Source organism: Sminthopsis crassicaudata, chromosome 3 (assembly GCF_048593235.1).
Source record: "Sminthopsis crassicaudata isolate SCR6 chromosome 3, ASM4859323v1, whole genome shotgun sequence".
Taxonomy (NCBI): domain Eukaryota; kingdom Metazoa; phylum Chordata; class Mammalia; order Dasyuromorphia; family Dasyuridae; genus Sminthopsis; species Sminthopsis crassicaudata.
Genome location: NC_133619.1, coordinates 195,375,090 through 195,396,705, shown reverse-complemented (window position 1 = coordinate 195,396,705; position 21,616 = coordinate 195,375,090). Strand labels below are relative to the sequence as shown.

The 21,616-nt window shown below is 34.7% G+C and overlaps 1 protein-coding gene across 3 annotated transcripts in view; it reads right to left on the bottom strand.

Moving 5' to 3' along the window:
- The window catches only part of CADM2 (cell adhesion molecule 2), a 1,499,715-nt gene that overhangs the window by 154,557 nt on the left and 1,323,542 nt on the right, over positions 1–21,616 (bottom strand). For all 3 annotated transcript variants that reach the window (XM_074299789.1, XM_074299790.1, XM_074299791.1), the window contains one exon: positions 16,353–16,443. In XM_074299789.1, the coding sequence (XP_074155890.1) occupies positions 16,353–16,443 (91 nt within the window). The remainder of the gene's footprint in view (positions 1–16,352; positions 16,444–21,616) is intronic.

The window sequence follows — 21,616 nt, the reverse complement described above, 5'->3', positions numbered from 1 at the left end:
AATTGCTCATGGGTAAGCCAAGATAATATAATAAAAATGAAAATTCTGGCTAAATTGGTCTACTTGTTCAGCAACATACCAATTAAACTGCTCAAACATTATTTTATAGAACTAGAAAAAAAATAATAACAAAAGTCATCTGGAAGAAAAAATGATCAAGAATATCAAGGGAATTAATGAAAAAAAAAAAATGAAGCATGGTGGCTTAGCAGTACCATGTAGAGGGCTAGAACTGAGCAGATGCAAGGTAACCTGGCACATGAGGCTAATTACCAAATGGACAATTCTCTATTACCACATGTTTGGAGGATGACACTACTTAACTATTCTGTGCTGGCTCTATAGGTGGGTGTGGACAAAGAAGGGGAAGTGAGATCAGTGGGTGGAGTAGGAGGAGATTGATTTCATTCTCTGGGTGATGGAAAGAGAGGAAGGAGGTGTGGAGATTGCTAGATATAATCCCCTGACTACTACCATAAAAGACCAAGAATAAAGACTTTTGCTTATCCTGACTCCTGCTGATTCTAAGAGATCCAGGGTCTCAACAGTATCAAACCTAAAACTATGTTATAAAGCAGCAGTCTTCAAAACCATTTGGTACTGGCTAAGAAATAAAGTGGTGGATCACTGGAATGGATTAGATATATATGCCATAATAATAAAGGTCTATAGCCATCTATTGTTTAATAAACTCCCTAACTCCAGATTCTGGAATAAAAACTCACTATTTGACCAAAATTGCTGTGAAAACTAGAAAATAATATGCCATGAAGTCAGCATAGACCTATATCTCACAACTTATACCAAAATAAGGTCAAAATGATATGTGCATAAAGAATAATGCTATAAACATATTTGGGAGCAATAGATCAGCTATTGGAGAAGGGAGAAATTTATAGTAAAAGAAGTATTAGAGAATATTATCAAAAGCAAGATGGGACATCTTTGATTACATTAAATTAAAAAAGTAATAAAAAAGATTACATTAAGAAAAAAAAAGATAAAAAGGGAAGTTCAAAGCTGGAAAAAAATCTTTATAGTCTATTTCTAATAAAGGTCTCGTTTTTAAAATATATAAAGAAGTGTCGGGGGGCAGAGCCAACATGGCGGAGAAGATACACGCTACTGTGTAAGGTCCTTTCTTCCCTCACAACCAACTAGATTTAATCAGCCTCAGAAATAGCGTTGGATTGATAGAATCCACAAGGACTGGAAGCACGACTTACCAGCTGAAGAGAATCTGGACTTTCAACAGGAAAGGTCAGCTCCCAGGGGAGGAAGAAGAGAGGCCAGCGCAGATGGTGGGGTAGAGGCACACTGCACCAGTCACGCTGGGGAGGGCTCTGGGATCAGAGAATCCACTGAGATAAAAGAATCTGGCACAGGCTGTTAGCTCTTCTCTGCTTATAATACAGCAGTTCAGAAGAGAAATCTAAGCAACTTTAAAATTTAAAACCAGATTGGATCTTCCCGGATCCCCGGGGGGTGACTCAGCAGATCTCAGCACTGGGGGTATGGCCGACATAGGCAATCCAGGCTTTCACCTCTGGGTAGTTAAGAGATTGAAGAGTGGGCAGGGCGGTAACTCATAGTGCCTGGCTCGGCTGGCTGGAGGCTGTGGAACGGAGGTCCCAGAGAAGCGGAACCTTTGAACTAGGGACTGCGGTTTCTGGCAGACACTTCCAGTTTGAGCACAGGGGCTTTTCACGTCACCTGCTGCAGACATCCACGCCCCACCAGGATGCATAGGCTAGGCTTTGAGTCGCCTTTACTGTTCAGTCCCAAACCTCAGGGAAGCCGCTAAAACACAGAGCCCTCAAAGCACAGCAGTGCTAGTCACCTCTGAGGCACCTCCAGGGAGGGAGTGGGGATCTCTCTCCCAGAGCTCTCTCTTAGCTCAGGCACAGGGGCCGCTGCATCCATCCTGTCTGGGAGGAAGCTGGTAAAGAAATGAATAAATAATTTCCTACCCCAGGGACAGACCCCAAAAGATTTTTTAAGTATGTGCAAGAAGCCCAAAAAACCCATAGATTCCTTCTACACAGAGAAAGAGCAGGTATCCAACCCCGAGGAAGTTAACAGCAGAGAGACAGCAGATAACAACCTAAAGGGGAACGATTCCTGCCCCTCATCACATAACTCTCTCCTAGAAGAGACTCTTAAAAAGTTAAGAGAGTTTGAAGAAAAATGGGAAAAGGAAAGAGAAGCTATGAAATTGGAGTTGGAAAAAATAAAGAATTCACAGGAGATGTAGGGAAACAAAATTAGTGAATTAGAAAAGGTAAAAAAATCACAGGAAAGTAGGATTTCTGAATTGGAGAAGATAAAAAGTCCCAAGAAAATAGGATTTCTGAATTGGAAAAAGAAAATAATTCTCAAAAAAAAAAAAATTAGGGAAATGGAAAAAAATTCAATAGAGCAAAATAACTCATTTAAAAATGAAATTGGGCATTTACAAAAAGAACTAAAAACTGTGAATGAAGAAAATAACTCCTTAAAAGTCAGGATGGAACAAATAGAAATGAATGATTCATTGAGAACCCAAGAATCAGTCAAACAAAACAAAACAAAAAAAAAAAAAATAGAAGCTGGAGAACAACGTCCAATACTTACTGGGAAAATCTATAGACCTGGAAAATAGATCAAGGAGAGATAATCTGCTGATCATTGGACTTCCCGAAAACTATGACCAAAAAAAGAGCCTAGATTCTATTTTACAGGAAATTATCAAAGAGAACTGTCTTGAGATAATAGAAATAGAGGGGAAAGTAGATGTTGAAAGAATTCATCGAACTCCTTCTGAAATAGACCCTAAAAAAAGAACACCATGGAATATTGTGGCTAAGCTGCAGAATTACCACACAAAGGAGAAAATCCTGCAAGCAGCTAGAAAAAAACAATTTAAATACCAAGGTGCCACAATAAGGGTCACACAAGATCTGGCTGCCTCCACATTAAAAGATAGAAGGGCCTGGAACCTGATATTCTGAAAGGCAAAAGAACAAGGATTGCAACCAAGAATAAACTACCCAGCTAAGTTTAGCATCTTTTTCCATGGAAGAAGATGGTCATTCAATGAAATAGAGGAATTCCATATGTTTCTAAGAAAAAAAAAAAAAAAACAGACTTAAAAAAAAAATTTGATCTACATCCACAAGACTGAAGAGAAACAGAAAAAGGTACACAGAACCCTTGAGAACTATATCTCTGTTGTGGGTATATAGAAAGTACGCATGGATAATTTGATTTTACTGATATAAAAGAAAAAAAAAAGGAGGGGGTGTAGTAAAGAGAAGGGGGTAGTATCAGAAAAAGGGGAAGGGAGTGATAGAAAGAGGGAAACTACATCCCAGGAAGAGGCATAGAAAATACACCATATCTGAGGGAATTTAGAGAGGGGGAGAATCATTTTGTAAATCTTACTCTCATCAGAAGAGGCTCAAAGAGTAAATAATTGTCATATTTGTTTTTCAGAGAATTCTCTCTCACCTCATTAAAAGGGGGGAGAGGAAAAGGGAAAAGGAAAAGGAGAATAAGAGAAGGGACATGGAGGGAGGGGAAAGGGATACTAAAAAAAAAAAAGGGAGGGCTGTGCGTCACAAGGGGGGTCTATAAATTAAATATTGGGGAAGGGGTTCAGTGGGGTCAAGGGAAAAAGCATAATCTGGGGATAATATGATGGCAGGAAATACAGAATTAGTAATTTTAATTGTAAATGTGAATGGGATGAAAGCTCCCATCAAACGGAGATGGATAGCAGACTGGATCAAAAATCAGAACCCTACAATATGTTGTTTACAGGAAACACACTTAAAGCAGGGGGATACATATAGAGTAAAGGTAAAAGGTTGGAGCAGAATCTATTATGCTTCAGGTAAAGCCAAAAAATCAGGAGCAGCTATCCTTATCTCAGATCAAGCAAAAGCAGAAGTTGATCTAATTAAAAGAGATAAGGAAGGAAACTATATCCTGCTGAAAGGTAGCATAAATAATGAAGCCATATTGATACTAAACATATATGCACCAAGTGGTATAGCATCTAACTTTCTAAAGGAAAAGTTAAGAGAGTTGCAAGAAGAAATAGACAGTAAAACTATAATAGTGGGAGATCTCAACCTTGCACTCTCAGATTTAGACAAATCAAACCACAAAACAAACAAGAAAGAAATTAAAAAAGTAAAGAGAACATTAGAAAAACTAGGTATGATAGACCTTTGGAGAAAACTGAATGGCAATAGAAAGGAATATACTTTCTTCTCAGCAGTTCATGGATCCTATACAAAAATTGACCATGTAATAGGACATAAAGATCTCAAAATTAAATGTAGGAAGGCAGAAATAATAAATGCGTTCTTCTCAGACCACAATGTAATAAAAGCTACATTCAGTAAAAAGTTAGGGATAAATAGACCAAAAAGTAATTGGAAACTGAATAATCTCATCTTAAAGAATGACTGGGTGAAAGAGCAAATTATAGAAACAATTAATAATTTCACCCAAGATAATGACAATGATGAGACATCATACCAAAATCTGTGGGATGCAGCTAAAGCAGTAATAAGGGGAAATTTTATATCTTTAGAGGCTTATTTGAAGAAAAGAGAGAAAGAGAAGATTAACGAATTGGGCTTGCAACTTAAAAGGCTAGAAATAGACCAAATAAAACCCCCCCAACTAAAAATTAAACTTGAAATACAAAAATTAAAAGGAGAAATCAATAATATTGAAAGTAAAAAAACTATTCAATTAATAAATAAAACCAAGAGTTGGTTTTATGAAAAAGCCAATAAAATAGATAAACCTTTGGTAAATCTGATCAGAAAAAAGAAAGAGGAAAATCAAATTGATAGTCTTACAAATGAAAAGGGGGATCTTTCCACCAATGAAGAGGAAATTAGAGAAATAATAAGGAGTTACTTTGCCCAACTTTATGCCAATAAATTTGATAACTTAAGTGAAATGGATGACTTCCTCCAAAAATATAGGCTTCCTAGATTAACAGAGGAGGAAATAAATTGCTTAAATAGTCCCATTTCAGAAAAAGAAATAGAACAAGCTATTAATGAACTCCCCAGGAAAAAATCCCCTGGACCAGATGGATTTACATGTGAATTCTACCAAACATTTAAAGAACAATTAGCCCCAATGCTATATAAACTATTTGAAAAAATAGGGAATGAAGGAGTCCTACCAAACTCCTTTTAGGACACAGACTGATACCTAAACCAGGTTGATCGAAAACTGAGAAAGAAAATTATAGGCCAATTTCTTTAATGAATATTGATGCTAAAATCTTAAATAAGATATTAGCAAAAAGACTTCAGAAAATCATCTCCAGGATAATACACTATGATCAAGTAGGATTTATTCCAGGAATGCAGGGCTGGTTTAATATTAGGAAAACTATTAATATAATTGACCATATTAATAATCAAATTAATAAGAACCATATGATCATCTCAATAGATGCAGAAAAAGCATTTGACAAAATCCAACATCCATTCCTACTAAAAACTCTTGAGAGTATAGGAATAAATGGACTATTCCTTAGAATAATCAGGAGCATATATTTAAGACCTTCAGTAAGCATAATATGCAATAGAAATAAACTGCAACCTTTCCCAGTAAGATCAGGAGTGAAACAAGGTTGCCCACTATCGCCATTACTATTCAATATAGTACTAGAAACACTAGCCTTGGCAATAAGAGCCGAGAAAGAGATTCAAGGAATTAGAGTAGGAAATGAGCAAATTAAACTATCACTTTTTGCAGATGACATGATGGTATACTTAGAGAACCCCAAAGACTCTGCTAAAAAGCTACTAGAAATAATTCAAAATTTCAGCAAAGTGGCAGGATATAAATAAATCCACATAAATCCTCGGCATTTTTATATATCACTAACAAAATGCAACAGCAAGAGATACAAAGAGAAATTCCATTCCAAACAAATGTTGAAAGTATAAACTATTTGGGAATCCATCTACCAAAGAAAAGTCAGGAATTATATGAGAAAAATTACAAAACACTTGCCACAAAAATAAAATTAGATTTAAATAATTGGAAAGACATTCAGTGGTCTTGGATAGACCGAGCGAATATAATAAAGATGATAATACTCCCCAAACTAATCTATTTATTTAGTGCTATACCAATCAGACTCCCAAGAAACTATTTTAATGACCTAGAAAAAATAACAACAAAATTCATATGGAAGAATAAAAGGTCGAGAATTGCAAGGGAACTAATGAAAAAAACTCAGAGGAAGGTGGTCTAAGAGTACCTGATCTAAAGCTATATTATATAGCAGCAGTCACCAAAACCATTTGGTATTGGCTAAGAAATAGACCGGTAGATCAGTGGAACAGATTAGATACAAAGGACAAAAAAGGGTACATCTATAGCAACCTAATCTTTGACAAACCCAAAGATACCAACATTAGGGATAAAAATTCATTATTCGGAAAAAACTGTTGGGAAAACTGGAAATTAGTATGGCAGAAATTAGATATGGATCCACACTTAACACCATATACCAAGATAAGATCAAAATGGGTCCATGATTTAGGCATAAAGAGGGAGATAATAAATAGATTAGAGGAACAGAGGATAATCTACCTCTCAGACTTGTGGAGGAGGAAGGAATTTATGACCAGAGGAGAACTAGAGATCATTATTGATCACAAAATAGAAGATTTTGATTACATCAAACTAAAAAGTTTCTGTACAAATAATACTAATGCAAACAAGATTAGAAGGGAAGTAACAAATTGGGAAAATATTTTTAAAAACAAAGGTTCTGACAAAGGTCTCATTTCCAAAATATATAGAGAACTGACCCTAATTTATAAGACAAGAACCATAATCCAGTTGATAAATGGTCAAAGGATATGAACAGACAATTCTCAGAGGAAGAAATTGAAACTATATCCACTCACATGAAAGAGTGTCCCAAATCACTACTGATCAGAGAAATGCAAATTAAGACAACTCTGAGATATCACTACACACCTGTCAGATTGGCTAAGATGACAGGAACAAATAATGATGAATGTTGGAGGGGATGTGGGGAAACTGGGACACTAATACATTGCTGGTGGAGTTGCGAAAGAATCCAGTCATTCTGGAGAGCAATCTGGAATTATGCCCAAAAAGTTATCAAACTGTGCATACCCTTTGACCCAGCAGCGCTACTACTGGGCTTATATCCCAAAGAAATACTAAAGAGCGGAAAGAGACCTATATGTGCCAAAATGTTTGTGGCAGCTCTTTTTGTAGTAGCTAGAAACTGAAAGATGAATGGATGTCCATCAGTTGGAGAATGGTTGGGTAAATTATGGTATATGAAGGTTATGGAATATTATTGCTCTGTAAGAAATGACCAGCAGGAGGAATACAGAGAGGCCTGGAGAGACTTAAATCAACTGATGCTGAGTGAAATGAGCAGAACCAGAAGATCACTATACACTTCAACAACAATACTGTATGAGGATGTATTCTAATGGAAGTGGAAATCTTCAACATAAAGAAAAACCAACTCACTTCCAGTTGATCAATGATGGACAGAGGTAGCTACACCCAGAGAAGAAACACTGGGAAGTGAATGTAAATTGTTAGCACTAATATCTGTCTGCCCAGGTTGCATGTACCTTCAGAATCTAATGTTTATTGTGCAACAAGAAAATGATATTCACACACATGTATTGTATCTAGACTATATTGTAACACATGTAAAATGTATGGGATTGCTTGTCATCGGGGGGAGGGAATAGAGAGAGGGGGGTATAATTTGGAAAAATGAATACAAGGGATAATATTATAAAAAATATATATAATAAAAAATTATTAAGTAAAAAAAAAAAAAAAAAGAAATAAACTGCAACCTTTCCCAGTAAGATCAGGAGTGAAACAAGGTTGCCCACTATCACCATTACTATTCAATATAGTACTAGAAAGGCTAGCCTCGGCAATAAGAGCCGAGAAAGAGATTCAAGGAATTAGAGTAGGAATTGAGGAAATCAAACTATCACTCTTTGCAGATGACATGATGGTATACTTAGAGAACCCCAAAGACTCTGCTAAAAAGCTATTAAAAATAATTCAGAATTTTAGCAAAGTGGCAGGATAAAAAATAAATCCACATAAATCCTCAGCATTCTTATATATCACCAAGAAAATGCAACAGCAAGTGATACAAAGAGAAATTCCATTCCAAACAAATGTTGAGAGTATAAAGTATTTGGGAATCTATCTACCAAAGAATATTCAGGAATTATATGAGAAAAATTACAAAACACTTGCCACAAAAATAAAGTCAGATTTAAATAATTGGAAAGACGTTCAATGCTCTTGGATAGGCCGAGCGAATATAATAAAGATGACAATACTCCCCAAACTAATCTATTTATTTAGTGCTATACCAATCAGACTCCCAAGAAACTATTTTAATGACCTAGAAAAAATAACAACAAAATTCATATGGAAGAATAAAGGTCGAGAATTGCAAGGGAACTAATGAAAAAAAAGTCAGAGGAAGGTGGTCTAAGTGTACCTGATCTAAAGCTATATTATATAGCAGCAGTCACCAAAACCATTTGGTACTGGCTAAGAAATAGACCGGTAGATCAGTGGAACAGATTAGATACAAAGGACAAAAAAGGGTACATCTATAGCAATCTAATCTTTGACAAACCCAAAGATACCAACATTAGGGACAAAAATTCATTATTTGGAAAAAACTGTTGGGAAAACTGTAAATTAGTATGGCAGAAATTAGATATGGATGCACACTTAACACCATATACCAAGATAAGATCAAAATGGGTCCATGATTTAGGCATAAAGAATGAGATAATAAATAGATAAGAAGAACAGAGAATAGTCTACCTCTCAGACCTGTGGAGGAGGAAGGAATTTATGACCAGAGGAGAACTAGAGATCATTATTGATCACAAAATAGAAGATTTTGATTACATCAAACTAAAAAGTTTCTGTACAAACAATACTAATGCAAACAAGATTAGAAGGGAAGTAACAAATTGGGAAAATATTTTTAAAAGGAAAGGTTCTGACAAAGGTCTCATTCCCAAAATATATAGAGAACTGACCCTGATTTATAGGAAACCAAACCATTCTCCAATTGATAAATGGTCAGGGGATATGAACAGACAATTCTCAGATGATGAAATTGAAACTATTTCCACTCATATGAAAGAGTGTTCCAAATCACTACTGATCAGAGAAATGCAAATTAAGACAACTCTGAGATACCACTACACACCTGTCAGATTGGCTAAGATGACAGGAACAAATAATGATGAATGTTGGAGGGGATGTGGGAAAACTGGGACACTGATACATTGTTGGTGGAGTTGTGAAAGAATCCAGCCATTCTGGAGAGCAATTTGGAACTATGCCCAAAAAGTTGTCAAACTGTGCATACCCTTTGACCCAGCATTGCTGTTATTGGGATTATATCCCAAAGAAATACTAAAGAGCAGAAAGGGACCTGTATGTGCCAAAATGTTTGTGGCAGCTCTTTTTGTTGTAGCTAGAAACTGGAAGTTGAATGGATGTCTATCAATTGGAGAATGGTTGGGTAAATTGTGGTATATGAAGGTTATGGAATATTATTGCTCTGTAAGAAATGACCAGCAGGAGGAATACAGAGAGGCTTGGAGAGACTTACATCAACTGATGCTGAGTGAGGTGAGCAGAACCAGAAGATCACTATACACTTCAACAACAATACTGTATGAGGATGTATTCTGATGGAAGTGGAAATCTTCAACATAAAGAAGATCCAACTCACTTCCAGTTCATCAATGATGGACAGAAATAACTACACCCAGAGAAGGAACACTGGGAAGCGAATGTAAATTGTTAGCACTACTGTCTATCTACCCAGGTTACTTATACCTTAGGAAGCTAATAATTAATGTGCAACAAGAAAATGGTATTTACACACATATATTGTATCTAGGTTATATTGTAACACATGTAAAATGTATGGCATTACCTGCCATCGGGGGGAGGGAGTGGAGGGAGGGGGGGGATAATTTGGAAAAATGAATAAAAAAAAATAAAAAAAAAAAGAAGTGTCAAATTTATAAGAATACAAGTCATTCCCCAAGTGATTTGAACAATTTTTAGATAACAAAATTAAAGCCATCTATACTCATGAAAAAAATGCTCTAAATCACAACTGATTAGAGAAATGCAAATTAAAAGACCTCTGTGGTACCATCTCACATCTCTTTGACTAACTAAAATGACAGGAAAAGATAATGATAACTGTTAGAGGGGATGTGGGAAAAGTGGGGCAGTAATGCTTTGTTGGTGGAGTTGTGAAATTATCCAACCATTCCACAGAGCAATCTGGAATGCTAAAAGGGCTATTAAACTGTGCATACCCTTTTGACTCAGCTGTGTCATAACTGAGTCTGTATCCCAAGGAAATTATCAAGGAGAGAAAAGAACCTACATGTGCAAACATGTTTGTAGCAGTTCTTTTTTGTGGTAGTAAAGAATTGGAAAATGATTAGATGCTCGTCATTTGGGGAATGACTGAACAAGTTGTGGCATATGAAGGTAATGGAATATTATTGTTCTATTAAAAAATGAACAAGCTGATTACAGAAAGGCCTGAAAAGATCTACATAAACTGATGTTGAGTAAAAAAACAGAACCAGGAATTCATTGTACCCAAGAACAGCAAGAATGTGTGATGATCAAATATGAAAGACTTCGTTTTTCCAAGTGGTTCACTGATCCAAAGAAATTCCAATAACTTTAATCAGAAAATGCCATCTGAATCCAGAAAAACAACTAAGGAGATTGAACGTAAATCAACACATGCTATATTCACTTATTCACTTTTCTTTCTATTTTTTTTTCTCTCTCATGGTATTTTCCCTTTTATTTTGATTTTTCTCTCCCAACATGATTAATAAAGCAATTGTGTATTAAAAATTATAATGCTGGAGAAACTGAAGCAAAATAGAGATTAGAGAATTTTTTAAATAATTTATTTGAAAACGAAAGATTTACTGGGACTAAATGGATCCATGGTTTGGTCCCAGGGCTGAGTGAGGCTATCATCTCCAAGAATCCAACAACAAATGTTGGATAAAAATATTCCAATGACATAATGGAGAGAGGCACCTGATATAAATGAGGGAGAGGTACTTAATATTCTAATGATGTCTAAGATATAAGACCTTTATACTATCAAACATTCTAATGATTAAGAGGGAAGGGTTATAGCCTGAGGCTGAGTAACTGAGGTAGGACAATTAGGGAAACTGGGTCAGGACATTAAAATATATGTGAGTGCATGTGTGCATATATATGAAACTGAGAATGAGAATAGAGATTAGTGACCTTCAGGTCTCTGCTTGGACCTCAGGAGTGGCTGGAAATTTGAGTTTTTTGCTTGGAGAGGCTGGCCCTCTGGATTTTTTTTTTTTCCCAGAGTCCCTGGAAAAAGCAGTTTTTATCCACAGACACTCCATTTTGACCACTGTTAAAAGGAACTTCCACATGAAAGAACTCTTTCTATCTACATGGATTATCAACTTCTCTGTCCCTTATTTTCTTAGATAGTTGTTTGACATTTGGTTCATATATCTGTCTCTGACACTGAAGTGTCATGTTTTGAAAAGATACTAGCACAAAAGATGCTAGATTGCTAGCACAAGCAATTCTTATTGTTATTTTATTTTCAATGCAAAATAGATTTAAGGTGTAATATTTATTTATACTTCCAAAGCATTTTCTGATGCCTCATCATGGAATGATAGTGGCTCAAATGTTCTCAAAGACTTTGCAAATAAAGTGGACAATCATTTAAATGTTTAAGTTTCTCATGAGAGAAGTTCATTATTTAGGTACATTTTAAAAATGTATTATTTAGGTATATTTCAAAAAATTATGAATGGAACAGCCTAAAAAGTCCTGGAAGAGGGAGAGAAAAAAAGGAGGGTAATAGAGGAGAGCAGAAAGAGAGTGGACTTGAAAAGTAGCTAGCATTTCCCTGATCATCACTTTAAACTAAAATTAAAACAAAAGGGAGATATATACAATAATCTCTCTTTTAATGGAAGAATAGCATTCCTCAGAGCAATGTCAAGTGGAACAACTTGGTCCTGTACCAAGTTATGCAGCTGTTTCACAGGAAAATGGCAAAAAAGGCTCCAATCCAAAGCAGCCAAATAAGGCATTGATTGTTCATAAACAGTCACTAGGGTCCTCACATTCAAAAGCAAAACAACATTAGCATCTAGGAGAGCAGGTTAGAAACAGGAGTCTCAATGGTAGCTCATCTAAAGACATCACAGAGTAATTTATTTCAAAGCTGTTAGGATGGCTATTCCATCTAAATTCAGGGTATGGACAAAATCCGATTTTGGCCTTTTGTAGTTAAGAAGAAATTTTTCACAGATTACAGATAAGGATATAGTATGCTACAAAGTGAAAATAAATGGCCATCTTTGTCCTTACCTGAAGACTAGAAATGGATCAGAGTGAAGCAGAAGAAAGAAGGATAAAGGGGGTGGGAAACAGTATGCTTACAAATATTGTGTTGCCTCAAGAAAAGTGCAAACAGGTCTATATGCAGCAGCAGCATACCTGAGTTATCTGCCTATGATATTTGCTTTATTTGAAAAATTTAATTTAAATTCATTTTGTGGAGCATTCCTTTCTTTTTTGTATAAACAAGAATGGAGATAGAGTGGGGTGATGCGATAAGGAACCCCTGATTAATCGAATTTTTTTCCTCTTAGTTTTTGTAATTTCCTCACTTAGGCTGGAGGAAAATCCATTTTTTCAGAGCTCTTGGCTCTGATAATTAATTCTGCCTCTTACAAACAAGCTGCAATTTCAAATCCCGATGACCAAGGCTAATGCACATCAATTCAAAGAGCTTTAACTTGCCTAGGTAATCTTTTTGCTAGGTGTGGTATTTCCAATGCACAAATAACATCATGAAAAATGTTATCACCATTTGGGTGGGGAGTGGTAACTGGAAGGGAGAAAAATCTAAATCTCCTCTCTCTGGAAATCAAGGTCTAAATATTTTGTAAGAATTGGATTCTTCCACCACAACTAACCCTCATTTCCACCATCAGAGTTTATATTTCTCAGAGGCTGGACTAGAAGTTATGTGTTCTCACCCCTAGAACACTACTCTTTTTCTTATATCACATAATAATTAGAAAGAATTTCGTAAGTATATGAAATTTTTCAAGTTATAATATGGGAATTACATTGTTACAAAACAAAGAGTAGATATAGTTTGCTCTTTAAAATACTGCATTCTTTTTGGGAGATTGTCTCTGGTTAGATTTAACTTTGTAGAGTAATTATCATGAAAATTGATATATGTTCAATTTTTTTTTTTAACATCCCAGAGAGAATAAGAAGAAAGGGAAATAATAAAGAGAAATTCCAAGAGAGATGAGTCAAAGGAAGAAAATAGACAATTCAATAATATTCAACAAACATGAGGCATTATGGTACAATAATTTGAGGATCAGGTTGGGGAGAGAAGGAACCTAGGTTCAAGCCATTCTTCTGAAATATTAATATATTAATATTTTCCACATCAATAATTCTTTATAGAAATAAAAATCACAGGTCTAGTGTTCACACATAAATACACACACACACACACACACACACACACACACACACACACAAAACACACTTCCTCTCTCTCACAAATTTCAAATAAAGATGGTAAACCCTAGAGTATAATGTGTATGTCTATGAATATGTATAAACACATAATAAAAACAACACAATCCCTTCTCTCAAGGATCTTTCAGCTCAACGGAGAAATGCAAATAGATGCAGTGTCCAAGCATAGGGATATTGTATAAGAAATGACTGAATAAGGTAAATGCTACCAGTTCGTTAGAAATGCATGAGCCTAATAGAAGCAGTACAACGGGAAGGTTTGGGAAAGGCCTTAAATGCCAGGATCAGAAGTTTGTATTTTTCCAGGAGGCAATAAGAAGACTTTTGAAGATTTTTAAGTCAAAGAATCCTTTTGTACAAAAGATTTTTGATCAAACCCTTGCCTTAGGAAGAATAAATTTAACACCTATAGGAAAGATGTACTTGAGAAAGAAATACTGGAACCAGGAGATAATTATGATAGTTGAGACAACAGGGATCCCACAAAGATGGCTGTAATAGAAATGATAATGAAGAAATGGATGGAAAAGACAGAGACTGCCAACTGATTAGGTGGAGGAGAGCAAGAAAAAGAAACTAATTGAAGGTGGCACAAGTTTTTGAGCTTAAGTGACTGGAAAGAGAAGGATGCTATCAACATGTAAGGAAGAACAGTTAAGCCTCTTGCCAGTACACTGCCATTTTGACTTAGTTTCATTTATCATTTTAGCTTCATAAATCTAAACAGAAATTCCTATTGACATTTTGTTCATCTCCATTTTCATCCTTTTTCATATTAGAAGACTTGGAGGACTAAGGATTTATTCACAATTAGGAAGGTATAATTAAAGATCCTGATTGAAAATCTACAAAGACTTTATCTTATCTTTCTTCTTAAATCTGAATTTCTGGGCCAAGGAAATGGGATAATGATTAAATATATTTATTTTATGTAAACATTTTACTTTTAGTTAAGAAATGATTTTAAGATTTTCAAGGTACAGAAAATATTTAGGTTTCATATAACAATAACCCATATTCAATATATAAGAAAAACTAGGGTTTTTTTTAATAATAATAATGGACCAATTTTAAAGTACTAGCAATACTAAGTATTAACATTACAGCTATAATAATCTGGCAAAAACATCTGGCAAAGATATAAATTTAATTTTATAGAGATGTTATAGAGTTGTTGAATGATATAATAGAACTAAGGAACATAAAATTTCAAGTCAACAATCTAAAAAATCTTGGTAGGCAAAATTCATCACTTAAAAAACTTACAAGCAAAGGTATAATGTAAAAAAAGATAATGGTTTAATCTTAATATTACAGAAATTGGTCCATGAAGAAAAAAAAAAAAATATATATATATATATATATATATATATATTCAGAAGGCAATTAAATTATATTAAAATCTAAATAAAATATGAATTAATTATAAATGTGTTTTTCTAATAGCTTTATAAATGATATTTATTTAACTTTTAAAGATAGTATTATTATTCTGATTACTCAATAGTTGAAAAATTACATGGAAAATAAGCAATATCATGAAATAAGTTTAAGGTAGATGTAAGGAGCACTTATAAATGACCATTAAAATAAAAATGTTTCAGTTGGAAAGAATTTGAAAGATGAGCTAGTCTCACCATTTCATCTTACTTATCAAGAGATTTTGGGAAAGTGACAATTTTTTGAACTTCACTATCTCACTGTAAGTCATTAGAACAGATTCCCGATTAGAATTATTTCTGGTAGTTTTGTTTTTGTTTCAGTCAGGAAAAAAGAAACATTTTAAAGGAAGTTATTTTGTCATTATAGTTATTTATTCCTAGGTATGGCAAATTTCACTAAGCAAAGTTTTGAATCTAGTTGCTTTCCTATTACAATTACTCCCTTGAAATGTAGAACTTATTATTTCTATTATTTCTGGCTATTATTATATTATTTAGATAGTTCTACTATATACCTCCTATGACTCCTATGAGGTAGAATATATAAAAACAGAAGGAAAAAAAAAAAAAAACAGCCAGAGCTCTCTGGATCTTTATAACATCACATGCTTCCTAGTCTAATTGATGTCTCCCAGATCTTTAATCAGGTCCTAATGGTCAGTGATCATTTGTTTCACAATCACCACATTACTAAGGTTCCCCTTATAATGAAAAAAGAAATTCAGAAAGCACCCTAAAATAGTCACCTGCTTAGACTGCTTTGCAATTTGAAAAGTTTTCCATGAGGATTGCCTTCAAGAACATATACTAGTATCAAATTTATGATGTACACTGTAACCAACTGAGTCCAAAGTTCTTTCAGGTTAAAATATGGTATTGAATGAAAAAATAAATAACTTTCCATTCCTGGAATTCTTCCCAGAAACTTCCCCAGATGACAAAGCAAATGACCAACACCTCACAGATAGATAACCTAATCAGGACATGATTCAAAAGGACATGAAATCAAAAGATTTTATATTATATATATATATATATATATATATATATACATATATTTCTATGTATATATATTTTTCTATATATATTTCTATATATATATATATGTACATATATATATATAATTTTTTTTTTAGAAAACAGTAGATTTACACAATAAAATGATTTAATCGAAAGTTTATCTGATCAATTCTTCATTATGCCACTTACAAGGGTTTTCCTTTGGATTCACAAGTCAAAACTAATGGCTGTCCTTCTTGTGGAAATGGAGTAGAAGGTATAATCTTAACTGATGGTGTATCTAAGGAGAAAAAAAAATAAAGGTATTAGTAAAATCAAGCTAATATAAATTATATATTGTTTAATTTTATATTGTCTCTATTTGCAAAATTTCTTCAATTATAAAGTTGAAATTATACATTTATTTTTTTTAAAATTCCTTTTTCTCAGCTGCTAAAATAGTCTCTGCAATTGTAAGAACAAAACTTCCTGTTCAAGCAAAGCTAAAAAAAGTACCTGAATAACTTATGAGTTCACTGGTTACATTACTGCTGAATTTAAAAGTGAAATGCCAAGAAGTGTTTAGAATGAATATCAAGCATTCCATACAATTGTTTCTTCTTCTATTTATAGATGTCTATGAATGCTGTTATTAAGAACCGAATGCATTAATGCACATTTGAATAAGAACACTTTCATTGTTGCAGTAATCTGGAACCCATAATGAACATCCAACAATGGACTGATAGTTAAACCACTTTCTTATAAACATTAGACCTAAATCTTTCTGAAAATGCAGTGATATATGCAGAATATAGTAAGTGTGCTTTAGTAAAGTTAGCAAATCATTTAAAAATAGCCAATAAAAGTTAGGATCTTGTCATAAACTTTTTTTAAATGCCAATCTTAAACAATTTCAGCAATTCATTTTACATTCAAAAAGAACAATTTAACAGAAAAAAAATCCAAGTCTGACAGTGATATTTATCTACATCATAAAATAGGTATGCTGCATGATAGATAGTCTTTTGCCAATATAAAAAAGAATAAGCTTTATAAAATCATAGGTAAAAAATGTAAAAACCAAAGGAAGAGGACTTCCAGCCAAGATGGCGGCGTGGAGGCAGACAGCTGCTTGAGCTCCATGTTTTCTCTCAGGACTTACTTCATGACAAGCCTCAGAATTAATGCTTGACGGGAAAAGAAAACCACAAATAATCAGTAAGAGAAGAATCCTTGAAATTCTCCAGAGAAGGTCTGTGTTTGCTCAGGGGAGGGTCAATCAGACTGGGTGCAGACTGAGGGCAGGCAGCCAGAGTGAGACAGGCAGCTCACACAGCTCAGTCCAGAGGGGGGAGGGGTACAATCTCTGCCATTTCTTCGAAAAGGCATTTACCCCACTGTAGATACTCCATCTTGGCAGCAAGCCAGGAGCATCAGAGAGGGTGTAAACACCGGACGTGAAGATTAAAACCCGGGAAAGCCAGCGTCTCTTGGAACCAGCCACCCCCAACTCCCACCTTGAGTGACTCCGAGTTCTCAGAGTCTCAGAGCGCAGACTCAGCACAGCCATCGCTGTCCTGTTAGTGCCTCGCTGCTGCCCTCCCCCCAGTCTATAGAGGAAGCCCACTAACACCATCCAGCCCCATCCCCCCCCAAAACAGACCAATTGTTTCTCTTGTCAATTTGTTTTCTTCCATTCCGCTCTTGACAAAATGAACAAAAAATTCAAAAGGGCTCTAACCATTGACAGCTTCTGTATGGAGAGAGAGCAGATTTCAAATACTGAGGAGACTAAAAACAGACTGTCCCTAGAGGAACCCCCTAAGGGGGATATGATCTGCTCCTCAATACATAAGACTCTCATAGAGGAAATCAAAAAGGCTCTCACAAGAGAGCTAGAAGAGAAATGGGAAAAGGAAAGGGAAGCTTAGAAAGAGAGCCTGGAGCAGTCATCCAGAGTGGATAAAAAGATCAAATCATTGAGAAACAAAATTAGTGAATTGAAAAAGGTAAAGAACTCCAAAGAAAACAGGTTTAATGAGCTGGATAAAGAAATCAGCTCTCTAAAAAATAAAATGGATAAAATGGAAAAAAATTCCATAGAAGAAAAAAACTCACTTAAAAACACAATTGGACAATTACAAAAATATATAAAAAAAGTGAGTGAAGAAAATACATCATTGAAAATTAGATTTGAACAAGTAGAAATGAATGACTCAAGGAGAAACCAAGAAGTAGTCAAGCAAAACCAGAGAAATGAAACAATTGAAAAGAATGTCAAGTACCTTATAAGAAAGACAGACCTGGAAAACAGATCCAGGAGAGACAATTTGAGAATAATCGGACTCCAGGAAAAATGTGAGGAAAAAAAGAGCCTGGACACTATTTTCAAGGAAATTATCAAAGAGAACTGCCCAGATGTTTTGGAAACAGAGGGTAAAATAGACATTGAAAAAATTCATCGATCACCTACTGAAAGGGACCCTAAAATCAAAATGCCAAGAAATATAGTGGCCAAGTTCAAGAACCATCAGACAAAGGAAAAAATATTGGAAACTGCTAGAAAAAAGCAAATCAGATGTGGAGGAGCCACAATAAGGATAACCCAGGATCTAGCAGCGTCCACATTAAAAGAACGCAGGGCCTGGAACATGATATTCCAAAAGGCTAAGGAACTTGGTATGCAGCCAAGAATAACTTACCCAGCAAGAATGAGCATCATTTTCCAGGGAAGAAGATGGACATTTAACGAAATAAATGAATTCCATCTATTCTTGATGAAAAAACCAGACCAACATAAAAGGTTTGATCTTCAAATATAGAACTCAAGATATTTCTAAAAAGGTAAAAAGAAATCTTGAGAACTATACTTCTGCTATAAAAATATGTAAAGAACATATGTATAATTTATCCTAGAAGCTAGAGGTGGAAAGGAAATTATATCATAAAAAAGTGTAAAGTGGTGGTACTACATCTCATGAAGAGGCAAAGATAACCTATTATATCTGAGAGAAAGAAAGGAGGAAGATGAACATAATGTGTATTGATAGACATATTCGATTTATGGTGAAACTTCTTCCACATCATGGAAAAGGCTGCTAACTACTTAAAGGAGCACAGCCTGCTCCAAGTGCTTAATTCTCAATAAATCTTAATAAATGCTTTTGCTTGATTTGGAGATAGAAAAAAAAAAAGAAACAAAAACAAAAAACAAAAACAAAAACAATTTATTTGAAGAAGGTGAAGATGTAAAGTAACCTTGTATTTATTATTAAAATTGCCTACATTTATTTTTTAATTAAAATTAATTAATTACATATTATTCTTTGTTGAAATGGATAGTACAAAAGTAAAGGTAGAGAAAAAAAATGATGATACTATTTCCTAGAAAGATAGTAGACTGAAAGAGCAGGGAAAGAATGAAGGTAATCAAAGCATTTTAGCCCTGGTGTAATAGTAATTTCACAATTATACTTGGCTGTCCCTGTTTTGTTTTGTTTTGTTTTGTTTTTAATAATGCATTTAACAACCATCAAACACAAAGATATCAAGCTACAATGAAGAATAAAATGAAACATATAATGAAAAAAAAAAGGAAGAATCTTATTTCTGTTTGATTAGAATTTTTTTTAATTATGAAAAAAAACACATTTTCTTTTCAAAAGTTTACTTTGTAATAACATGTATACTATTTTTGATAGCAATAAAATTCATGTTTTCTGTCTAGGATATCAGTTTAGAAGTACTAATTAAAGGAGGCAAATTTTATGTTATCTACTAGGCATCACTATATATATAGGAATCACTGAGACCTGGTGGGATAAGACTCCTGACTAGAATAAGGTTCTAGATTGGTTGTATCCTATTCCAAACAATTGGATGGATATATGTAGGCATATATATATATATATAAACACACACACACACACACACACACACATATATATGTGATGCTATCTGACATTTTCTTAGTAAAGATACTGAAGTGATTTGCCATTCCCTTCTCCAGCCCATTTTATGCATGAGGAAACTGAGCATTAAATTACTTGCCCAGGGTCATCCAACTAGTGTCTGAGGTCAGATTTGAACTCGAAAATGCAGCCATCTAATTTAAAGTGTCTTTTTGCTGTCCCATGGAAGATAGAAAGAGGGAACAGATGAAGTATTTCTGAGGCCTGTCAAGAAGTAATATGAATACCACAAAGTCATGATAGAGTAGTAATGAAGAACTTCATTATCCAAACAGCTATTAGAAGATTTTATAGGATGTGTCCCATCGATCATTTCATCTTTTCAAAAGCAGAGGGATAAATGGGGATTAGAGTACTGTATTCTGGGTTCCAAGGACTAATTGCTGGGAATGATGGTAATCTTGGGGAAAGGTGATATTCTCTTCTGTTATATCAGGTAGAAGACAGAAAAACCAGTCAGTATTAAATATATATCCTAGATTTTGAGAAATTCAGAGAAAGAATAGGTAAGATTCTGTGGACCAAAACTATATGAGGGAAGAGGGATGAGGAATAGTTTAAAATGAAATTCTGAAGAACTGGAAAATGGAAAGTAGTCTAAAGATACAGTCACCTACCAATCTAGATTTTTAAGAATGTATGTTTGGGGGGCAGCTAGGTGGCTCAGGAATTGAGCACCAGCCCTGAATGTAGGAGGATCTGAGTTCAAATCTTGTCTACAACATGTAACACTTCCTAGCTATGTGACCCTGGGCAAGTCACTTAACCCCAGTTGGCTCGGGGGGCAAAAAGTATGTTTGGACAAAGATACAGACAACTGAAAATGAATAGAAAAGTAGTGCACAGTTAAGTGAGAATAGTGTTAGGCACAGTAGAATTCAGAATTATCAGAGGCTAGTAAAAAAGCAACAACAAAAACCTAGGTATTATTTTTCTTTTTGTTTTTAAGCTTTATGCAAAAAAGAAAAAGATCAAAAAATGGATAAGATCCCTGTGAAGAATGGTAAAAATATCATACAAACCACAAAGGGCAAACTGATGATGTTCTCGATTACTTCAACTAGTTGAAGTTAGCAAAGACAGCCTGAAGTACTGATAAAATTACTCCAAGAGGCAAACAGATGAGGGCACTAATGGGGATCAATTCAACCTTATAGTCCCACCTTCTGTGAAGGTCTTGGGTAGTCCCATGTTACCGTGTTCAGTCAGAAATCCAAGTAATGTCAAACCCCTGAGATTAAATTTCTTCTATAAATGTGTCCATGGCCATCTTTGCTGAACCCTTTCTGGGTTAGCCCATTACGGTGGTGGTGTGCTTTGTGGTGTCTTTCTCCTCCCCCCTCCCCATACCCCTTTGTTGTTTTTCTCCTTCTCATAGCTAACTAACTCTTTTAGCATGCTAAACTCCTCTTTGGACTCAGCCTGCCAGTCAATGCTATACTCCCAACTCATGAAGTATTTCCTTTCTCCAGTAAATTGTGAGTTCCACCAGGGAACTTG